This window comes from Thalia democratica, chromosome 1 (assembly GCF_965202585.1).
Source record: "Thalia democratica chromosome 1, ktThaDemo2.hap1.1, whole genome shotgun sequence".
NCBI lineage: Eukaryota > Metazoa > Chordata > Thaliacea > Salpida > Salpidae > Thalia > Thalia democratica.
The window spans coordinates 106881525-106906989 of NC_139165.1; the positions used below are offsets into that span (position 1 = coordinate 106881525).

The window sequence follows — 25465 nt, forward strand, 5'->3', positions numbered from 1 at the left end:
CTTGTAAAAGCTGAACGTAAAATGTCTTGATGTAAATAAAACAATAATGTCAAGGTCGTTTTGTTTTTTAACTTTAGTTTTAAAATAAATTATTTTTGTAAGAGCTATAAGTAGAAATTAAGCGTTTTTTATAATATGATCTAGTTATGAGGTTCGATGTTTAAGTCTTAAACTTGAGAGTTTTTAAGACCGTTAGGATTTCTAAGCCAATAGCATAACTTTAATACAAAATTTAGTGTATTGTAAGTTGTTAAAAATGTTGTATTTAAAAAAAATTAAAAGAAAACATAGAATTTTCAAAAAAATTTTAGGGCACAATAAATTTGATGTGATAATGCTTAAAGCAAATAAAGTAAGTACTTTCTTCTATTAAGTTATAAACCAGTATTTATTTAAATGTATACACTAAACAACTAAAAATTGTTTTCTTAAATTCATTGATAGATACCTAAAAAATTATCGCCACTATTTATTATATATTACCCGATTACTAGTTAAAACAAATTTTCTGTTTCGATATCTTACTAATTATTTCCCCCTAAAAGTCATAATAAAGTGCCAACTTTTCTAAATATTTATAAGTAAAAAGTAAAAATTTTAGACAGTTAAACATACTTATATAATTTATTTTAAGACATTGTTAGAAATAAAATTGATATTTTGTAGTAATAGATAACTGCAGAACTGAATTATCATAAATTATTATTTATACTAATTATTACAAAATACTTCTACTATAACGCTTTTTGTTCAGAATACAATTTACTTTAATTTACTGCTAATTAAAATAATACAAAGAAAAATTTAATAAAACAGGAATACTTGTAGGTTTAACGTAATCTTCCAATTTAAAAATCTAAAAAACAATATTTAGTATGAAACTAAACAAATAGATATACAAGTATTATTTGAAGTTATTTAATAAAAAAATTTCAGAAAAAAAAACTATAGTCACATTTAAGGTATTTTGTAAATCAAAATAAATTGTTTGACTTGCTAAATGTATCTTTACAACATCTGGATAAAGATTGCATAAACAATTTATATTATAATAACAATAGTTATTTGTTAACTTTTAGCCTTTCTCACAGTGTTACAAATTATCATAGATCAAAGAAACCAAAGCATTGTATGACCTATTGACTGTTTTAGAATGCTTTCATTAAATAATTCACAAATTTCTAATGTCTTTTGGAAAACATAAAGGAAATAAAGTCAAGTATAAAGTACCTTATTTCTATTATTTCTATCTTGTTATGTAAATACTTTTTTATTATGTTATGTAAACACTAAACTGGTTTATAAGTAAAAAAGTATAGTTGTTTAAGTTCTTATCATTTTTTTTGAATGAAAAAAATAATTTTTACTACTTTGATATTATTAAAAAGTACCAGTTTTGATATCATGAATAAATATTTGTATATCTATTATAAAATAACTTAAATGATTTTATTAAAAAGCAACGATATAAGCATTTTTTACACCATAATCATTTAAGAAACCATTTAGACAAAATATTGTTTTAAATCTTTATTGTTTAATAACAAATCTACATTTATAACACTGCAAATATTACAAATTTAATAAAGTAAGTGTGATTTGTTTTATGTACAAAAAAAAATCTACTGTATAGTCAATGTTATTTGATTAATGTTAGTTTTACCATATTCATCGTCTTAAATGATTTTTAAAACCAAAGAAAGACTTAGTTTTCATCTATTTGGAGTGTAAAAGTTAATTAAGCCTACTAAGAAATATATCAAATTTACATTTACAAAAAAAAAACAAAGATTGATTGTTTAATGAAGTTGTTACAAGAGTAGTTCTAGAACAACAATTTTAGTAGATGTATTTTGACTAACAATAGTTAAACTTATGTGATAACGACAAAAAATTAAAATATGCAAATTATATAATCAACGTAAAATAAATTGTTCATAAAAAAGTGCAAGAAAACTCATAAGTAAGTATTTAGGACTTATTATCTACTGCATATTAAAGTAAAAAGTAAAAGTTATCATTTGTAAAATTATTTTTTCTTTTGTGTGTTTCTTTAAATTCTACAAATTAGTATATTTTATATTATTCAAATGAACAATTTATTAAAAAAAAAGTCAAAATTTGTTGCAATCTTTTGTATAAAAAACATAAAACAACTTTTTGATTAAGATTTAGGCGCAAAAAGTTAATGTGTAACTTGCTTGAATTTTAACTTTGTTTGCAAAACCTTACTTGATGCTTGGGTAGAATTGCAAATAGTTGAATATCAAAGCGAAGTTATGCAAGCTATCTGTTGTTTACTTCTTCTAAGCGGTGATTCACCTAAAACCAAATGTTACAAGGTGTTATTGCTTTGTTCTAGGCAACTACAAAGAATTGAAAGCTATTTGTTGATAGTAAAGAAACTTGTATTTGTTACAATGTAGTTTTGTTCTATAGAAACAGTTATTTACACTTTGTTAATTAGTTTTGCACTAAAAACAATTTATATATGTATAAATTTGAGTATGATTTGTTTACTTTAATAAAAATAAATAAATAAGATCAGAAAAAAAAAAGTTTTCTATTTTTTTTATTATACTATTTTTACTTTCATATACAGCTTTTTGAATTAACTTAATCTTATTTTCAAAGCATATTTATCAACTTTTTTAATGAATGGATTAACAAAATGATACAAAAGAAATTTTAAAAACAAACAATGCTTTGCAATTAGCTAATTAGTTGTTTTAGTCAAAAATATAAAAGTATATTAAACCTTGAACTTTATTTCAAATAAAAATATATATAATAATATTAGTTAAATTTTGAATATACAAAACATTATTGTTTTTAATACAACAGTTGATAAAAAAATGTTATTTAAGTTTCAAACAAATTACTTAGTCTTGTTTTATTTATTCAATTTTCAATTATTTAAACTCATTATTAAAATTTAGTTTGGATTATGTAGTAAGCATAAATAATAGCTATTTAAAATTGAAAATTAGCTTAAATATATTAAATAAGAGATTTTTAATAATGAAATTCATCACAAAGATACATAATTTAAAATATTTTGATATTAACTTAAAATAATAAAAATAATCTTTTTAAAACCTATCTAACTTATGAAATTAACTAAAGTTGTTTTGCACACAACATTTTTGTGTTAAAGTTTTTCTAGTGGCACACAAATTTGAGATAATTGAAACTAATTAGCTGTTCACTGTGGCAACAACAATGCTATTGTTTTAAGAAAATTAATGTTAAACAAGTTTCTTTATAACTTTTCACAAAAACCTTTGTTTTTAAAAACACTATTTTGTAATTGCTTACTATTTTTGAATAATTTAATATAATCTGATGTAAGGTTTACTTTAGTTTATGGTAGACTGATGGTTTTTAGGTTTAAAAAGTTATTAAAATGGTGTGATCAACTTATTTAAGGTTTAAAATAATAATAATAATTTATAAAGTTCTTATGTATTGTTTTGTTTGACTTTATTTGACTTTAAAACTAAATAAAAAAGTATTTGTTTAATATTTATTAGTACTTAACAAATTAAATTGTTGTAACTGAAAATAGGTGTTCAGTATTACTAAAATCTAAATACTTTTACAAATTTTATTTAACAATGTTTATATCAAAAAAGAATTCTTACTTAGAGCTAAGATATACCATTACTTTTATATTAAAAGTAGTAAGTATTTTTTAATAATTTCAAATTTTAAATTCAAGAGGTTTTGTTATTTAGAACAGTATATAATTTTACTTTTTCAGTGGGGTTTTTTAATTACAATTTTAAAATTTATTGCTTATGTTACTTTTTGAAAAGTATTTTTATCACAAAAGATTAACATTGAATGTGTTTAAATTTACTCGAAGTTATCTTTAATAATTAACAAAATTTATGTTTTATAATACTTTAAGCTAAAGTAAAATTATCTATTACAAAACTTTTAATATCTTTTGAGTTTTAAAAATGCAATATTGAAAGTATACAGAAACTATTTAAATTTTAAGCAACTTATTTTTACTTATCATAACAGTAGTTGACTTTTTTTTTTTTTTTTGTTATTCATAACTAAAGTTTTAAGTTAACTAATGTTAAAAATAACAGATTTTTTTTTAATATGAAGATAAACAATTTTTTAATGTTTTTTTTTATTAGTTTGACACAAAGTATATTTAGCTGTACAATAAGCTTCATAAAAACATTTTTTGGTCAATAATACAGTTTAAAAAAGTTAATTACTTTATTTAAGTTGTAGCAAAATCAATAATAAAGTAAGTACACTGTAAATAAATACAAACATATAAAGGTGTATTTTTTGTTTAAAACTCTTAAATATTACAATAAAAAATTTACAGACGTTAAATACTAAAGCAATACAAGTTTTCTATTACCTTTGATATAACAGCATACACTTGGTAAGTTATTTTAATAACACAGTTAGTTATTTGTCTTTTTATGTTAAATAAGTTAATTTATCACATAATTAGATTGAACAGTTATTATTATTGAGTCTTCAAAAACTTGCATTTTGTTATTTATTTGTTCAGTCATTAAATAGTAATATGCCAACATCGATAGATAAAATGCTTGCGAGCCACAATTATTCAAAAATATGTATTTATTGATTAAAGTAACTTTGTACTTTAATAAAAAATGTGATAAAATAAGCAAAAAAGTATTAGTAATAAACGGGTCTTATTATAGGATTTCACTACAAAAGAATTGTTTTTGTTTTTTTTCAAAATTTTTTTTACTAAGGACTGCATTTGGCCAGTGGGCCAAATTTTAATTTAATTAAAGATTAAAGGTCAAGTAATTACAATAGTACATTGAAAAACCAAGAAGATATTTTGTAAACAAATAGTTATGTTTTAAAAGTACTGCTTTTACTCAATTGTTAAATTTTTCTTATTTTCTTAACTATTAGTGTAGTACAAAAAGCAATATTAAGTTAATATATTTATATGGATACAAAATATATTACGTTCAAAATTAATTGTTAAACTATTAAACACATATATGTAGCAATACAATGTTATAGCATTGTTACTTGCAGTTTTAACATAAACATATTAAACCTAGCTGCACTTCTTTACCTTCATAAAATAATTTTTATAAAACAATTTTTTTAACTATAATTTACATTAATTGATTAATATGCTAATTTTTGCATTACTTCTGTATAAGTAGATACATTTTAAAAGTTTTGAGAGTAGCTTTTAAATTTAATTTAAGCACATTTTAATTATTTAAGCTTAATAATTTTATTTGTTTACTAAATTAACTTTTTTATGACTAACAAAAATAGTTTTAAAAGATATAAGACATATGAACAGCTTAGATTAAACCTTAAAGATAAGTGTATATTATTCAATATAAAATTGTAAAATTCGAACGTATATAGAATGTATAGATAATTATTACAGTTTAAAAGCTATATTAACACCTCTTACTCAAAACATTTGTTTTTGTTTTTGCAAAAATTAAAATGCTTGATAGCAATTAGCGCTGCATAGCTAATTGATGTTTGCATACACATAATACATATTTTTGCCTTCCATGCAAAATACCAGTTGCTTTTAATGTTTGCATTGTTTAGTTTATTACCCTTGGTTTTGAAACTTAAATTAACTATGTCATTTTAAAATCATTATTAAAGACATGTAGACTAATAAAAATTAGTTAATGATTAGATTGTATAAAAAAAACTATTTTAAATATTAAACCAGTAGTCTAAAACCAATTATTTTATTTTTAAATGTGTTATTATTTTACTACAAATTTATTACTAAAAAATTCTTAATACAAGTTTAGTTTAAAAAATAGAAAACTTTGCTATATTTCGCATAACATTATCGTTTATACAAAGCTTATTATTTGTTTTTTTATATATGTGTGAGCTTTTTAATACTATAAAGTTATATTCTTTTTTTTTTTGAGAGCTGAACGTTTTTTCTTTCTTGTACAATTATAAATGCTCACTAACGAGAAAATTTTATAATTTAGTTTTTATTGCTTCTCTTTAAGAATGACATTTAAAAAAGTACTTATCATTGTATTTAACTTTGTAAATCCAATTTTTTTTTTCCTGAAAAACACCAGTTAAAATGGTAATTAACATAAACTGAAATTAGATTTCCTCTACTCTGTTGCTTTAACTTTTTCGATTTCTGTAATTAGTTTCTACTTTTGCTACCTGTTTCCTGGTATTCATACAAGTTTTACCTTACCTCCTATAATAGTTTAAAATCAAGACTTTTTCGTTAAATTTTACTTTAATACTTTTAAAATAAAGTTTATTACAGTTGAAGTACACTTGTTATATAGAAAAAGTTTTTAATCTTAGCTTTTTATTAACTAACTTATAGCTTTATTTTGAGTTTAAGAAATTATCAATTTTTTTTTTTTAAATTGTAAAAAATGATTTCCAAATAAAACAAGTTGTTAAACTTCCGTTCTAAAGAGTCCGACGTTTCCTATGTCATTTTATGGCATTAACAAAAGCTTTTTACGCTCGTTTAAGATTAAGATATTAACAACTAAATTCTAGAACAAAGAGCAAAAAAACTTAAAACATTTCAAATTATAATGACGAATAGGCGATGTCAATTAAGAGTGGAGAAACTAGAAAAATAAAAGATGTTATACTTCATACACAAGTATTACATTTTAATTATAAGATAAATATTGTATAAAATTTAAGCACAAAAGACAATTATATAATAAAGGACGTTTCTTATGCTTTGCACCTCACAACGTCATCGTACCATTGACAAATCAAAATTAACTGGCCAGTCTTAAAAAACGCTTTGATATTTTTAAAACTTCCATGCAACTTAACGAGTTTTATCTAAAAGAGGATTTAATTTTGCATTGTTGACCTAAACTAAATAATTATATTAATAAACCCTTTTCATTACAAAACATTGATTGAAAAAATATGAATTGTTGTCAATATTCTAAAAACTTATTAAAGATATGTTTTATTTTATATGTGAAGAACTATTTTATATGTACTCAAACCTGTTTGTTTGTTTCAGGTCACATTTTAGTCAAGAGAATCAGCTTAAGCAAGAACGCACCTTTTCACAACATAACTGAAGGCATAACTGATCTTGGATACAGTAGGGAAATAACCGGTCTTGAGAAGAATACTGATAAGATGGCGGGGTCGAGAGCAAGCATGAAGATGCAAATGGAACGCCAAAGGGTTGGTTGACTGGTCTAAAATTGATAATAAAAATGTTTTGTTGTACATCATGTAAATATAGTGAAAATTTACTTTTTGTGTTATCTTATTTTGTAAACTAAAATTTATATTTTTAAATAAATAATTTAGTGAAGACTAAAACTGTTCAAACTTTCTGTTTGAAGTTTATATTACCAAAATTTTTATGCCTAATCATTTAAAATATAAAAACAATTTTAATTTTTACCTCAGTAATGTTTTTAAACTTATGTTACAATACAAACAAATTATAGATATTTAATTTTAATTTAGTTTAATAGTTATTTAAACTAGATTTGTAATACCAAAGTTTTGTTTTTGTTATTTGAAACTGTAAATCCATATGAAAAGTTATGAATACATTTTATTTATTAACCTGATCTTTTATTGTATATACTTGTCATTATTAGCATTTAAAAATGGTTAACATCCATATCTTTAAAGTATAAAACAATTTAATTAATCTATGAGGAGTTATTTTAAGTTGTTTTAATTTAGCTTTGTTCAGTTTTACTAAGCAAACATGATTAATAAATAAAATAAAATGTTTCTTCCTAATTTTTTTTTACACTCATTATAAAAAAAAACTTTAAAACTATACAAAGTATATAAGAACTTATCTTTAATTTAAATCAATAGTTAATATTCTATAGTTTAGAAACTATAAAACTGTTAGTTATATATAGTTATTTTTAATCTATTTCAAATTTGTTTTGTTAACACTGATATATTTATTAACTTTATTATCAAAAAGTCGAAATTACCTGCAATGTTTAAACATAGCAGATTTTAGCGTGTAAGTGCTTAATAAGCGTAAAATGTCAAAATTAAATGAAAATAAATTAAACCGCAAAGTTTGTTTTTAATTACTCCGGGTTTTAAGTGGATTTGGCGGTAAAGATATTTTAGTTTTTAAGTAAGCTGTTCTCTTGTTAAAAAACTATTTGTTTTGAAAATAGTTATAGATGATCAAAACCATATTTTTGAACAACTAATATTAGTTTAAATGCCAATTTTTACCCTTAAATATTTTTAAGCGCAATATGTTTGTCTTACTTTAAATAGTAAAACGTAATAAATAATTTATTAAGTTAAAAAAACAAGTTGTATTCTAAATGTAGTTTAAACAACATTTTTGATAATAACATTACTTTTTTTTTTCTTAGAAACTAAACTGTACATAGTTTTTTTTTTAGCATTCTAAATAATATTTTTTTAATTGAATTTATTATTTAGTTTTACTAAAAGCTAAATAAAACTGTATAAATTGTTAGTTTATAAATCTATCTTGTTTCAAGTGCTGTAAATAGCACAAATACTTTTGGTTACTGAACATTTTTCAACAAGTAAAATCTCACGAATAAGTAAAATTTTACAACTTTTATCACACAACACTGCTTACAAAAGTTATTTGCGTTAAAAAGCAATATTTCACTTGACTTCAAGTAATGTTTTTCACTCAAAAATAGTAAACACACAACTTTTTGCAAAGTTGTTTGCGGTTAAAAAATAGTTTATCACTTGTCAATTACTAAAATTAAAGCACGTTTTTACAAACAAATAGATCTTTACGAAGTTTTTTTGCAAACAATTAATTTTTACCGGTAAAAATGTATTGTTGAATTGAAATTGTTTGATTTTAAAACATATGTTTTTTACTTTAGTTAATTTATACGAAACAACCTTCTGGGTTCAAAAGTTCAAAGTCCATTATGTTTTTTGCTTTTATTTTGTCAACATCTTAGCATGAAACTTCCCTAAAAACAACAAAACATTTTCAAGGGTATTAACTTGTTCGAAAAGCTTGATAAATTTCAAGTAAAAAAAATGTGAACTTTTTAAAACATTTATCACTAATCTATTATTTTAACAAACAACTAATGTAACCAAAAATGTATCATTGTTTTAAGTAAATATGCTTAAAATATTTTTTACACTAAAACAATTCAACATGATTTATTTGCTACACCTGTAGGTATTTGAAAAATTTAATTCAAAACTTGAGAAATTAATATATTTATTAAACTTTCATTGTGTTTATAACTATCATCTTTTGTGTAAAATGAGAAGAAAGTTTAAAAGAAGGTTAGAAGAAAACAAAATATCTGTAACTGTACTTCGCTATTGTCAATGGTATATATATTACAGAAATATAACAAAAGGTATAATGTACGTAATTACATAATTTATTATCAATCTATTTAAAACAAATTTATTAATTTAGTCGACCATAACAATAGGTTTGTCGTTTTTGTTTTATTTGTATGCTTACTTGTGAAAAACAGCTTACTGAGTCTATTTATTGGCCAAATACAATAACTTGATGGTTTTTTGTCATTAAAAACATTTTTATGGTTAAATTAGCATCTGGTCTTAAACTTTTTTTCTGTAAACATTTTTTTTTTAGAAAACAGTCTCTCTAAGATATTTTTGTCATGTCTTTGTGATATTAGAGTATAAAAAACAATAAAAAAGAAGAAAAAGTTATAGACTTTGTTTAAAATTTACTATTAAATTCTTATAGACCCAGTTTAAAACAAGGTAGAACTTATTTTATCTTTTTCAAATTAAAATTAGTTAAAGACTTACAAGTGTAAAATATAACGTATCTTAATGTGAAGCTAGATTTGTTAAACACTGTCTGATATTTGTTGTTAATATTTATTATTTAAACACAAAGCTAACAGAAGAAAAGTTTTGTTTGAATAAGAAATAATATTCATGAATAAAAAATAAACAACCATTTTCTAAATTTTGAGTATTTCGTTTGACATGTTATAAATGTATATATATTACGTTTTCAGTATACATTTTTTACTTAATTTGTTTTAAGTGTACAGGTGTTAGTTGAATAGATAAAAACAACAATAAACATAATGTCATAGTATGGGTAATATAAAAACATTTAAACATCTAGAAAAATTCAAACAATCAATTATATGTAGAAAAATAGTTAATAGCTTATAAATGATAAATATAAAGTTTTTTTTTGTAGTTTTAAAGTCAGATATTAGGTTATTTTGTAATATGAGTAATTATAAAAACTTTTTGTTTTATTTTTATTTGTGCAATGTTATAATTACAATTTTTTGCTAATGAAGCAATAAAGTAACTAAAAACTACCTCTAAATTCAAAAACACCGTTTTTTTCAACTAAAAACGTAAACTATTTTGTACGTAGTTTTTTTTGTACATCTAGTAACACCTTAAGTTGCAGTTATCTACAACCTTTTATATGCTTTATTTAAACTAATTAAATTTATTTAGTTAGTAGTAAAATTTGATACTTCTACTAGAAATATTTCACTATTACTTTGAATATGTTGTAATACTTTAAATTTCGGACATTCAAAAACTCCATAATTTCTAAAACATTACTTAAACATAGTTTAATCATAATTCATTCTAACTAAATATCTTAATTAAAACAGTAGTAAAATATAATATTTATTTCATATATATTTTACCTTATTGTGACGTCACAGGCGCTGCAGGAAGACACGAGCAGAAGCAGAGGGATGAGTTTCGGAACGTCGCCTAGCAACGCATCGGCCGGTGTCCACGTGAAATTTCCCATCCAGGTCGTCAAGCAGCCGACGTTCATACCCAGCTCGAGTGGAAACAATCCTCCGACTTACAGGGTTACTGTTTTTCAATTTAATAATATCTAAATATACTATTTAAAATTACTAAACTAATTAACATATACTTAATTATCTGTTTATTATTTCGTAGTTGTTAGACTAATGTATGTTATTAATTATTATTTGTTATTCTTATTATTTACTATGCGTTTAATAACACGACTTACAGGGTTACTGTTTGTTTGTTGTAATTATTAGATAAAAATGAATTAAAAGTTGATTAAGTTAAAATGCATATACTTATTTTATCAATCGTAAAGTAAGTTATTGTGTTATAGTTAAAAAATTTTATATGCAAATTTTCAAAGTATCTCGAATAAAGTTTAATAAAACAGAATTTTGATACTTTTTATATGTTTATATGTATTTGGTCATAAAGTTGAAAAAAAATTGTGTTTAAATGGTTAGAATTTAGTTTTTCGGTTAGTTTATTAGTAGTAGATCAAATGTTGACTTCTTTTTACAAAAATGATAAGTTCTGCTACTGTAAATAGACCAAGGTTTTAAATGTTTACACAAAAGTGAAAATGAATATTTCACACTTAGTTTATGACTAATGTTTATTTAGAGTTATTTTGGTTTAAACTTAGAAATAATACTAAAACTAATTTAGAGCGAACTAAGATTATTACTTTTACTTGAAACTAAAGTTTGCTTTTGAATAAGTTGATTAAATCACAATATTAGTGTCGTTAGTAGTATTGTTGGTAGGGTAAGAAATTTAAATGAGTCTTTTTAAAGTTTATAAACTGTAAAACTTTAAGTTTAAATTGAATCTCTAATCTATGTTATAGTCAGTTAACCTTTAGTAGATAAAAAAATAACATAAAAAGTGTACCTATTATTTTAATATTTATAAAACTGTCTACTTCAAAATAAAGGAAAAAATAATAACTTGTTATTAGTTTTGAAACTTGATGCTCAACTACTTTATAATATGTTAAATACCCAACATTTATATAAATAAAACTTTTTACTAATAAAACTACTCAAAGCTAATAACTTTCATTGATTTTCTGTAATTTGTAGTGATTAATGTTTAGTAATTTATTAACTGAAACGCCCTATTAATGAAAATATAAAGTGAAATATAAAATACTTAATATTTTGAAAAAGTACATTTATTTCAGAGCTTTACTGAAACCACATTGTAAATTTAATTTTGACCACAAGCAAAGTCCCTATTTATAGTTACATTGGTATATAGTTAGTTTTGTTCATACATGTTTATTTATTCTTTAAATAAAAGTTAATTTTGTTTCTATTAGTTATCATATCAACATTAATTAATCATACCCTTGATTTTGAAAATTATACAATCTAAATTTCAAAATACTTAAGAAGGTAAACTAAAACAAAGCTAATGTGCCTTTTACTTCTCTAGGAGCAACATTGTTTTGAAAAGTGTGTGTGTAAACTTACTTAGCACTTAAACTTTGCTAACACGCTACCACAAGCTGTGCTTATATATAGAGATATTTTATTTATTAATAAAAAACTTGTCAATGTTTTAAGCTTTGAAAATTTTCAAAGTAATGGAGTGCATGTGTTTCCTTTGTAGATGTGTTAGTTTGGTTAATTTTTTTATTAAATATTTATTATCAATCTTGTTTTAAGAGTAGAATTTTCTGCAAAGTAATGACTATGTACTTTTAATAACCTGTGAATTACTTTCATACGTTTAAATAAAAGTGTTTGTTAATTAAAACAACAATGTAAGAGAAAATAAGTCAAGAAAAGTACTAAGCTAAAAAATAAAAGGTATTCTTTAGAAGTTTTGGTTTAAGTATATTATACTTAGACTTAATTTAACAACCCAAAAACACTGGTATTACAACTAAAACTTTGCTCATGTATATGTTAAACTTTAAAATTAAATATCTACGCACCTGATACATTTATGTATTAAATAACATTAACTTAATAAATAGAATTTTTCTATTACTGTTGGCTGTTTTTATAAAGTACAATGTTTATAATATGTTCAGTAAAAAATATTTTACTAAAGTTATTCTTTTTACTTACCACAGCTTAATTAAGGTTGTTTTTTGTTTCTAAACTTTTAAGATATTTTGCGTTAGTGTTGAAACTATAAAGGATAATATTTTTTATAAAATTAAACTGTATTTGACTTAAGTATTTATAGCAAAATTCTTAAATTAATAACCAAAAAATAAAACTTGAATAAAATGTTTTTAGTTCTATTCAATAGACCTTTTTTATTCTAAAACAATTATGTTTTGACTACAGAAAAATGTTTTTATACTTTGTATCTTTAACAAAAAACATACTTTGTCAGCAATAAAAACCAACTTTAGTCTTTATACTATTTTGCTTAACAGATGCATGAAAACCTAATTAGGATAAATATTTTAAAATATTTTTCAAGATGTATTAACTTGTAAAAACTCACTGGAATAATTTACAAACTGCCCTAAGCTAAGTTATTATCTTAGAAAAAACTACTTTAAGACACTTAGTTTTAATAAAACTTACCAAAAACTACAAAAGATAAAGGATATTATATTATTTTTTTGAAAACATTTAATCATGACAGAAACATATAAAATTAGAAGTGAAGTTATAAAACTCTGAAATTGTTGTATATTTTTAGTACATAATTAAAACTAAAGTCTAGGTTACCTTTTCAAAATATGAAAAAAAAAAAGTTATGACAATCAGAAGAACTAGTAATAATCTATAATAATAATAAATGATTATCATTAAACAAACAAATACAGAACTGACATATTTGACTTAAACTTGAATAGAATAAGAAAATATCTAAAACAAACAAACATACTATTACAGAGCGGTCAGGGAATACTGATCCCATCGTCGATGCCGCAAGGTGGAAGGCCACAGCAAGGCGGTAACTTCGGCCAATCACAGTCGAGCATCACTACTTTTCAGCGAATCACAGCGCAGCAAGCGAGCGCGCCAGTCAGAAGAATCAGCGGAGGTTTGTAATAATATTTATTTGTTTTAAATAACATGTATATTAATCTAGTAAACTAGGTAAACTGAAATTTAAAGTAGTTTTTATTTTATTATAAGTTGTAATTATTAGCTGAGGTTTGCTAAGTGCTTATAAAATATTTTTATACAATGTTAGTGGACCTGTTTTACACGAAATTAACGAATCTGAAAATTAAGAATTGACTTAATTTGATTTAATTTAATTAAACTTCAGGTTTTTACTATCAAAAAGCAATTTAAAGGTAGTTATAAGAAAACATAAAACTATTTAATTTTACAATCTAAATGGCTGTTGTGTAAACTATCAAAACTATTTTTCTTAGTAAAAAATAAAAACATTTAAGTTAAAAACAGTATTTTTTATTCTGTCATAAAAAAGTATATAGCTTGAAAGTTGCTCATAAATTAAGAAATTTTAAAAAACAAACTAAGCTAAAAAGGTAAGTAAACTATGCCATTTCTAATGAAAATCTGGTTATTTTTATATCCCAGCTGAAACAATAAAACAATACAATAAAAAAACAAGACTAAAAACAATCTTTATTTATGGTAGGCAAACGCCATTTAATATGAAACAAATAAAAACAAGTTTAACAAGCACTTACAAATAATAACTTCTTGTTGTGAAAGCTGAACCATTTAAAAATATAATTGTGTATTTTTTTACGACCTATTGATTAACGGCCAAAAGTTTTTTTTTTTTAATTTGAGACAAAGTTTGTATTTTTTGTTTTGATTTAAAAAGTTGTATTTTTTTGTCTGCATTTTTATGAGTACTTGATCTCTTTTTTTGACATAAAAATTAAAAAAGAAACATTTCATAATTCTCAGTATTTTTTGCAAAATTTTCCGCTAAGATTTTGTTGAGTTTAGTTCAAGAAGTAAAAAAATCTAGGTGTCTTTTGCTGTTTTACTTGATTTTTTTTAAGTTTAAGATTCTATACTTTTGTTACAGTCATAAAAACTTTTAGTTTAAATTTCAGTTATAATTTTTGATTGAAATGTATTTTTGTTTTATATTATTAAGTTTTGAGAATGATTTTTTATTTCTTCTTTTTAGTAGACGCCTGTAACTACTTTAATCCTTTGTTTTTTATTGAAATTTTTTATTTATTTTTTTTAATTTGTTAAAATCTAGCAGTGTTGTTGAACTTGAATTAAAAAAAGTAATTTTGCAATCTTATTATTATTGTATTTGTTGTAAATATATATATATATATATATATATATATACATATATACATATTAAGCAGAACACTTTGATGTGGTTAAATATACTTATTAAGCATGTTTCTAACAAAGGTTAAACTTAACTTAAATCAAAGTTGTTCGATTCTAATAAAATGAATCTAATAAAAACTTTTATTGCGTCACATAAATATATAAATGTGGTATATATATAACATTTATTTCTATATTTAGCCAGTCACGACAAAATACTATAAACGTTATCATGGTTTAGTTAAAAGGTTTGAACAACTCGTTAACAGCTTCAGTTAGCATTAGGTAGTATTCAAGCAGCTTACAAAGTTTTTGCATATTGTTTTGTTTTTTCAAAAATTTGCAGCATTGCATTTAACATTTTAAGCGTTTTTTAGCATGAATTTTAGCAAAAAGACAAAGTTAAAGGACACAAAATAACCTCTAATTAAAAAAACAATTTTCAATTCCTGTTGCATGCATATAGGTATAGGGAAAAGGAAAACAAAACAATTTAGAGAAGTTAGACTTAGAACAAGTTTGCAAAACTGTTTGAGGAAGTATAAAAATTACATATATATGTGTTTCTGGTATTAGTTTAAGTTATTCTTCGTTGGCTCTACTGGTATTAGGACTGTCAATTTCAAATGTTCCTTGCAAATCACTTCAGTTACCGTGAGTTACTCGATTTTTATAATTTTATAATATTATTTTTATTTGTAGTTATTATATGTTTCACTGAAGCCTTTTTGTTTTAGAGTCTACGTTTGTTTTAGGTCTTTGTTTAAATGGTCAAAAGTTTTGAGATAACATTATATATTGTTTTAATTTTTCTTTGGGTTTAAAAACCAAAAGTTGTAAATTTTTTTTTTAAACCAGTTTATGACATAACAAAAGTGTTTAACCTGTATCAGTTTCTGGTAAAACAAAATTTTAATTTTTTATATTTTCGCATAACAGTACTTCAGAACGTGAGAAATTTATTTTTGAATATTAAGTACTTATTTTTTGTATGAGTGATTTTTTTTTTTTACTTTAACATTATTTAAAATATTGCTTTTCAGCATTGTTTGACTAAAAAGAAAAAATTTCCTAAGTGTTTCATAGCATTTATTTTTAGCTGTCTTTTAATATTACATTACTTGTAATATTTTTAAAACTTTAAGCTTTTAAAGTATTTTCTAAATGTATATTAATGTTTTTTTAGTACTTTAACTATTAGGCTTTTAAATACATTTTTATATCTTAACACAATTAACAAAGTTCGTTTGATGTAGGTGAGCAATTTTAGTTTGTAGAATCAGGTCTATATTTTTCTATATTTCTAAACAGCTAAACTAAAAACTGTAACGAACAAATGCGATCCGATCAAAAGTGCGTTAACACATTAGATAAATCTGTAAAACATGATACTTTCTTAGATTGATTTTACTTTTACATATAAAAAACATGAAGGGATATTTGAGTTTTTGAATAACAATTTAAAGAAATACACATTGCAAATTGATAGTTTACTAGACTCCATTTCGACTTTTCATCAGTCATTATCAATAAAAAACTGTGCAAAATGAATAAAAATTAAAGTTAAACATTTAAATGTGTAAGAAAATTTAAGTAATAAAATATATAAACAGTTATATATAAAGTTTGTAAACTACAGTAAAATTACAGGTTTCATAAATGTTTATACGTTGTTAAAAAATGTATATACAATTGATCAAAAATTCTTAGCGTTTGGGTAATACCTGGTTTAGTTACTTGTTTGTTTAAAACATGCAAAACTCTGATTACACTAAAAACTACCTTGAAATTGAAATTATATATTATCATAAAAAAAATATAAGTGCTTATACATAATTAATACAATAATTGGAATATGTGTTAAATTAAAACAGACCTGTCTAGCGTTATGTAAAATATATATTTATACAATATACAACGTAAGACGGTTTCGAATTTAAAAGTCATGGAGTTTCATTCGGGTGAAACCAAATTTTGACCATTTGTATTATATATATATAAATATTGGTATGATAAATAAAGTTAAATATAGACTCGTTTTTTCTGTCAGTTAGAAAGAATTGAGCAGGTATATTCTTAAATCTGTAAAACTACAGTAGAAAAGGTTGTTTTTGTTTTTAAACGCATACTTTTTGTTTACTTTAAAAATATATATTTTAAAAATTAAAGTCTAAACATATACAATAACTAAAAACAGTTTATTTTTGGTCAAGCGTTCAAAGTTTTCTAGTTTTTTTTTTGTATTCATTGAACAGTTGTATGTTGTAAAAATCTGAACGTCTAGTTTTTTTTTACTTTATAGTGTTAAGCTATTATATTGTTTGAGTATACAAAACTGAGAAATTTATTCGTTTTTGCACTTGTACTCTGTGTGGTTTGAGAATGTTTTTGTTAAACAAAGGGAGTTAATCTCGCAATCAAAGTTAAACCAAGTTCAAGTTTTATTAACAGTGTTATCATGAAAACATACTTAGAATATTTCAACTTTGAATACCTTGTAGTTAAACTGATAAAATCAAAATAAAATAGACTTGCTCAACTATTTTAATATAGTAGTGTTTTGTATTTATACTTGAATAATCTCTTATTGCTTAATACAAACAATAACAAGGTTTTATATTTATTTAAAAAAAACTGACTTGACATATAATGAGCTTAATTACTGTTGATAAAATATTCAATTACAAGTAAAAAATTCAAAAGGTTAAAATTAAACTATAATAGGTTTTTAATTATTTAATGGAACTTCGATGCTTCTAAATATAACTAAAAAATTGTAAAACCATATAAATCTTATCCAAGTAATTTGCTCATGTAAACTTTTTCAAATGCTTTATGTAAATAAGAAATGCATAATTTTAATGGTTTGAGAAGACAACTAACCATCAAAAGCGTTTTAAAGCTGATAAAAATTTGTTTGATAAAAGCTTTAAAGAAAGTACTAAAAGCAGTTTTCTACATCAAATATGAAAAGCTTCATGGTGGGCTTTGAACCTAGGAGATCAAAAACAAACAATTCTTATCATCACATATGTAAATCAAAAACAAAAAGATTTTTTTATGTTTTTTTTTTTACTTAGACTGTGTTTATATTTAGAAGTAAAACAAATTTTTGTGTTTGGTTAAACATTTTGTTTTGAAAGTATGAGTTATTGCAACTCTCAATGAACAGGTTGCCAAGAAACAAAAGTATCTTTGAAATGGTTTTATACTTATTTTTAAGCTTTGAAAGATGAGTCTTTTTGCCAAGTATAAAAATAAATTATACGAGTAGAGAAAAACAGGCTCAAGTCAAATGTCGTTTTAAATTATCCGTGAACTTTTATGATTTACAAATAATTTTTTACTCATCTAAGCTGGTATTACCACGGTATTAACTATAAAAGGTCAATTTTCCGTGCAAGATTACAAAAACCACATAATAAGGAGATAAGCTTGTAGATGGTAAACACATTAAAACTCAATATACATTAAAACTAAATGCGTATTATTTCAAACAACGGTCGTGATTAACATTTGACAACAAAATACATCCATCTTAAAATAATCAAAGCACTGATTAAAATTGAACAATTAATAATTACAATACAAATAGAAATCTAAATATATCTGATGTTATGGGCAAGCAACACATCACTGAAAGCATCTAAGTTTAAATTACTTTTTTCTATACATTATATTTCAAACAAAAAACAAATTACATGCAAAACAGCAAAAATATATTTTGATTTATAGTTGTTTAAAAATAAGAAATTACTTATTAACGTTTGAATAAAAAAAAATTAACTTCATTATAAGCAATACATCACTTAAGCCTTCTACACTTCTATTTGCACTGATTTATTTTTAACTTGCGTGCCCACCATTCAAACTGCCTATTTATAGCACTACCTACCACACACACTTCGTGACTGATGGATCCAAATGTGTTTCATCAACTTCATTACCAGCTAATTACACCTTTTTAATTTGCTGTATGCAGTATCTGCTGCAGATAATTCGTTCGAAATAACGGATGTGGATCACGATTATTTATCTTAAAAAGAACAGATAACTTCGCTGTTGTGTTTGTGGAAAGAATTATTGTTTGTTTGAAATTCAGTTCAAAGTAGTTTTGAAATTTTTTGCGAATTCTCGTTTGTTTGGACTTTGGTCGAGTTGAAAATTAAGTTGGCAAATAAAAATAAAATGTGGGTAATTAGCCAAGGTTTTTGTCGAAAGCTAGCATTGTAAATAAGACTGTACGAACAATGTTTGTTGAAATAATTTTTATTTTTATTTTAATTTTGTTTAAACTTTGATATATACCTAAATATATCATATAGCTAAAAGTCAAGTTTATCAAATGTGAAATAATATCATTTATTAGTTTTACCCGATGTATAAAACTCTTTAAATAATTTTTATATTTTTAATCTCTAATCAAAAATGTTAAAAAATTATCACTGTTTCAAAATCTGATCGTTACGTAAAAACGTATTTCTAAAACTTTTGAAATCTATATTTAAACTAAAAAAGGTCAAAAACAAAGCGAACAATTAGTTTCCAAAACTGAATAATTTGTTGTGATTGGTTTATAGTCTAGAGTTTAGACTGGTATTGACAAGTGTAAAAATATTTCAAGATTATGTTTCTTAACTTTAACATGAACATTCAAATTTAATGTTGTTGCTTTGTGTTACCGTTGTCGAAAAACTTTCTTGTAAACAGGTTTGAAGAAATTGAGTTAATTTATTTGTCTTTTCAAAGTAAACAAAAAATTAGTTCATATAGTAAACAAAAATTGAAGAGAATTCTCTTAACTTAGTTTAATTACCTATAAAACAGTTTGTTTGCTTTTACGATAAATAACAAACTAAGAAGTTAACTGTTTGATTTAGAATAAGGTTAAATGCTCCTAACTTTTATGGTGTTGCTTAACTGTGCTACATTTTTTACTGTATTGTTTATAACAACCAAATGTTTCTAAAAATTTTAACCAATCATTAATTTAATGTCTGTTTTCATAAAGTTTTAAAAATATACAATTTTTGAAATACTAAATTTTGTTGTTTAGCACTAATTCTAATTTAATAGTACTGCAAAAGTTTTAAAGTTTGAAATATCTAATTACTATCTAAAACAGTAAAACTTTACTTCAAAATTTTAATTTTGTTTAAACATTTCGATAACTGGATATTATGTAATCATAATTATGAGTTTAGATTTTTTGTTGAAATAGTCAGCTAGTTGTTTTTTCAGTCCATTACCAAACCGAAGCTTTGTAGTAAGCAGAAGTATTTATTTTAAAAAAGGTACATTTGTTTTTTATTTTTATTTTAAAGCTAGAACATAAAGAACTTAAAATTATTCTAAATACTTCTTTTAATAAAAAAACTAACTTTAAAGCTTTAAGTAAAGAAAATTTAGATTGATTTTAGTTAAATGTAAACTAATTGTTGGTGATATAAAAAAGTGGTTTGAAACTTTGTATAAGTACACTACCAAAGTTATCAATCACAAATTTATTTTCTAAAGATAGTGGCATATGTTAGATTAAGTATTACAAATTAAATCAATTATTGTAAAAAACTAAACAATGAACTTTAACATTATTGATAAATAAAAACCAAAGTTTGAGGTTTTGAATTTTACTTAAAAAGTGTTTAAGCTTCTTTATTCGATTTTAATGACAATTATTCAATAACCTAATTTTAATAACTAAATGCTAAACACCTAAAAATAAATCATTAAGTTTTATTAGAAAAAATACACCTTTATAAAGACCAAATTTTAATTACTATCATAGAACTTTGAATTTTATTGGTAGTGAATTATACGACTCTATGAATAGATTAAATAAAAAATTGTTCTCTAACCTTTTACTGAAGTTTAAAGCCAAATAAAACAACCATAAACTTAAACATCTGGTCTCTGTATTTGCTATTTTTAGATTTTTTATATCGAAAACTTGGTTTGTACAAAGTTGATGGTCTTAAAAAGCAAAATTTAACTAGCTTTTCACTTACTTAAATCTAAAAATTAAAAAATAAGTTATTAAAATAAAAAAATGAAAATTAAGCAAAAGGAAGATAAATTTTGTGTGAAACTTGTAGTTATTGTGTTACTGTATAAAATTTAAAAATGTTTTAGTTATTTTTTTACCTGCATTAATACTACTGTGCAAAAATATTATCTTCTATAACTAGTGCTAAAAAACAAATATTTTTACACCTAATTTCTAAAAAAATAACAATGGAAGAGTAAAAGTAGAATATTATAACAAATTTAGCTCTAATAAGACTGCGTTTAAGTAATTCATATAATAATCATATGCTGTATTTAAAAAGAACTGTTTCAGTTAGAAAAAGTCTGTAAAACTAAAAATAACCACATTTTTTTTATAATTTAGTAAACTTTGTAATAGATGTAAACAATGAAAACAAGATCTAAAAAATCGAAAAAATCAAAACTTAAATGCTTAGTACCCGAGACCAAAGCCTCGATATATATTAATAATAACAATTATATAGTATCGGACACGTTCGGATCGACCCCAGCAAGCCCAATGGCAAGATTAGAAATAAACCCGGACAACAGGAGCTCTGTGAGTTGTTTTATTTATTTTATTTAAAACTGTAAAGAACTATTAGCTCTATAATATAGTCAAAAATTGTTATAACTAATCACTTAATTTATTTGTAGTGTCTGATGTTGTTAGCGTTAAATTTAATTTAAACTATAAGTATTTTAACTAGTTTAAATGTTTTTTTTTTCATTTTCTCTCTGAATTGTTTTATTTATTTTATTTGATAACCTATAACTGTTAAAAAACCATTAATTTTATAGTACTGTCAAAAATTGTTATAACTAGTCTCTTAATTTTTCTTGTGGTGTATAGTGTTGTTTAATTTAGATTAATTTTTTAAATTCTAAGTATTTTAATAAGTTTTAATGGTTTTTTAGTTGTTCTGTGAGTTTTTTTATTTGTTTTATTGTTTAAAAAAAAATTATGCATAGTTGTCTTTACCTATCAAATATTTTTGGGCTTTGTTATGCGTTAAAGTTAGGTAAAATAGAATGGTACCGTATAGAATAAATATTCTTTTAAGATTTAGCATTAAGCTATAAAATACAACTAGTATACTTTTTACAAGACACTACTTTTAAATTTAACATATTTTTTGTGGTAACATAACTATTACTTAGTTTGTTAGATTTTAAGAAATCTTGATTTTAAGACTTTAAATCGTTTAATGAATGATATATTTATTTAAATTTAACACTTTGTAAATTTGCACACCGAAGTTTACCTCATAAGTATGATGATTAAAACTGTTGCAATAACTTGCTGATTAAAGTTTTAGTTTGACCAAACTTAATTTAGTAACATAACTTGTCTGAATAATAGTATGTACTTGTATTGTTTTTTCTAAACATGTTTAGGGAATTTATAAATTTTATAAATTTTTAACTAAACTATATTACAAGTTAAGTTCCATAAAATTTTTGAAAAACTTAATGCGATTTAGAATGTCTAATTATTTTCAAGTACATAATATATAAAAAAAAATGTATGGTATATATTTGAAAGCTTGACTTAAGTTATATACTTGTGTAAATGTCTTTTAAAATCTAATTGAAATAAGAATAAAACTGTAAGAAATTTAGATAGATAAGTTTGCACCAATTATTATATGTATGTGTTTTAATAAAGATATATAAGTAAAATTTGATTTCGGCTTATTGTGATTAATACTGATTAGTTTAGGCTCTAAGGTTATAGTTGATGTTTTTAAATAACCCAACTAATGATTTATTACTTTTTAGGTTTTGGTACTCACGTTTAAATTAAAAACCATTGGTTGTCATTAAACTGTAATTCTCAAATGATTAAAAAGTTTTTCTTTTGCAGCTTTATTCTGATATCATAAATTCAAGTCAATGAAAAACTTCAAGTTTATATTATAATTAGTTAGAAACACTAAAATTTTTCATTAATAGTAGTTAATATGTACAGTAAGTATCACTGCTTAAATCAGTAACCTTCATTTCCTTATAAAAAAGTAAAAACTTATTATGAAGAGCTAAATTTTATAAGTTAGTAATTAATAAGTCTTTGGCCAAGCAACCGTTTACTAACGATCAAATGAGGTCTATAAAATGCAAGTAATAAACAATCAAAACAGGGCATTTCAAGCTGTTTAAAATTAGTGTAACAATACTTTAAAAGAACTTACGATAAAACTAAGTTGCAATTATTTTGAATACACCACATTTTGTCGTTTTGTTAAACTTCTAAAAAGTTTACTTTTACCCCCAACCCGTTTTAATTAGTTTTAACTGTTAGCCAGTGTACATTTGAAAACAGTTCTAAAAATATTACAATCAAATATGCAGTGAAAGCCTGATAAATTTTTCAAAATAGTTTTACCACCTTCTACTTTTCCTTCATGTAGAAACAGATGTTTTTAAATTTCATAAAAACACTGTTACATCAAAGAAACTTCTAGCTACTTTGCATCCGACTGATAAACTTTTCATTTTTATCTCAACCTTTTCCAATATGTGAATTTTAAACTTGAACTTTGCGCAACAAACGAGCACAAGCATATTAAAATCAGCAAAACCAATTTCTTGTCTTTATGTCAAACTTCATACTGATAAAGTTTGTTTTTTAATACCAATTTTAAAAAACTTTATACCCACGTTTCTAGTATATACGAAACATCGTTGTTACTATTCATCTTCGCTTTCAGTTTAAACTTGAACTTTACACACAGCGGCATGAATGCAACATTTCATCAGGAATATTTTCTCCCCCCCCCACTCTAACTTCTGTTCTCAACAGCGCCACCGTGCGTCGGGGCGTTATGACGTAATAACCGCCGCCGTTTCATGTTGTGACAAATTCGTAGTTTTGTGGCGTTTTAGGGGTTTTACTTTACTTTACTATACGAAATACATTTTTATCTTAATACTAATACATTTGTACTCTTTTTATTTGTTTCTTGCTTTGAAAGACTCTACTAATGTTTTATGTTTGTAACAAATTTCCGCATTGTTGTTTAATTAGATCTTATTTGATGTTTACTACACGGAAATATCTGTATTTTAATATTAATACGTTTGTTCTCTTTTTATGAGTTTGTTGCTTTGAAATACTCTACTGTTGTTTTATGTTAGTATATTTTTGCTTATTTGTTTATTAGGTAGATCTGGTTAGACGTTTACTGTATGGAAGTTTTAATATGTTTTATGTTATACCTTACCATTTTAAAAATAATTTTTCAATATCAAATTTCTAGTGTGATATATATTATTGTGGTTTGATTAAAAAAATAGTTTAAAGTTTGTTTTTTGACCAGATCTTGTTTATGGACTTCAAAAAAGTGACTTTTGGTTATAACCGCATGTAAACTGTACCAAACTTAATAACTTTTTATTGTTTTAAGTTGAATTTTCTGATCTTGTTGTGATAAAGGTGATATTTACCAACACGGCAATTAAAGGCTATTTGAAGTGTTTTAATGAAGGCTAAAACGTGCTGTGATTAATGTATTAAAAACGTGAAGCTTTTAATTTGCTACATACCAAAAGATGCGTGTTCAGATTTATTAACTTTTATTTGTTCCTACTTCTTTCGTTGTAATCCGTGTACAAATTTTAACAATAAAACTTATCAAACTACTACCTTTGTGAAGGGGCCACTGCTTACTTTTGTTAATTTTTAAGTTAAAGGGGGCTTTTTGTGCGCTTCACTAAGCTTTGTTTGATTTGACTTTATGTACTTTTGATATTTTGTTGGATTGAATTGTGGTAAAATTAAAAAAGTAGAAAATTTAAAAATGTGCGTCATGAATTTTTAATACACGGTGAATCATCAAATGTAACGTTTTAAGAATATAATAGATTTTTAATGTAAAAAAAAGACAAAACAAATAAATTTATTCGAACGGAAGCATTTCGTTGTTCGCTGTTGATTTTATTTCTTAGCTCTTTAAAGCTGCTGTATACAGACAAATCACAAAAAATAAACAAGTTGGCTATCTTTAATCACTTAAATTTTAATTTGCTAAACCTTTTCTTACAATGGCTAACAGATAAATTTCTTTTGCATGGGCATCAAACTTTTACTACTGTTTGCATAAACATATAATAAATTGGAAGTGAATTTTTAATACACGGCGAATCATTGGTTGTTACCTGCTATGCAATATAATAGATTTAATTCATTTAAGCGAAAGTCTAGTATCTCGTAGTTCGTTGTTGATTTTATTTCTTAGTACTTTAAAGCTGTTGTACACAGATAGTACAAAAAAAAACATCTTTTTGTTTATTTGGTTATCTTTCATTTACTAAACCTTTTCTTACAATGCCTAACAGATTAGCATCTTACGAAAGTAGATCAGAAC

At 23.6% G+C, this 25465-nt stretch overlaps 1 protein-coding gene across 2 annotated transcripts in view; it reads left to right on the forward strand.

Moving 5' to 3' along the window:
* Positions 1–4352: 4352 nt before the first annotated feature.
* The window catches only part of LOC145832421 (uncharacterized), a 40781-nt gene continuing 19668 nt past the window's right edge, over positions 4353–25465 (forward strand). For both annotated transcript variants that reach the window (XM_082939739.1, XM_082939746.1), the window contains exons 1-5: positions 4353–4414; positions 7040–7209; positions 10713–10868; positions 13683–13833; positions 21584–21657. In XM_082939739.1, the coding sequence (XP_082795865.1) occupies positions 7162–7209; positions 10713–10868; positions 13683–13833; positions 21584–21657 (429 nt within the window). In that variant the 5' untranslated portion in view covers positions 4353–4414; positions 7040–7161. The remainder of the gene's footprint in view (positions 4415–7039; positions 7210–10712; positions 10869–13682; positions 13834–21583; positions 21658–25465) is intronic.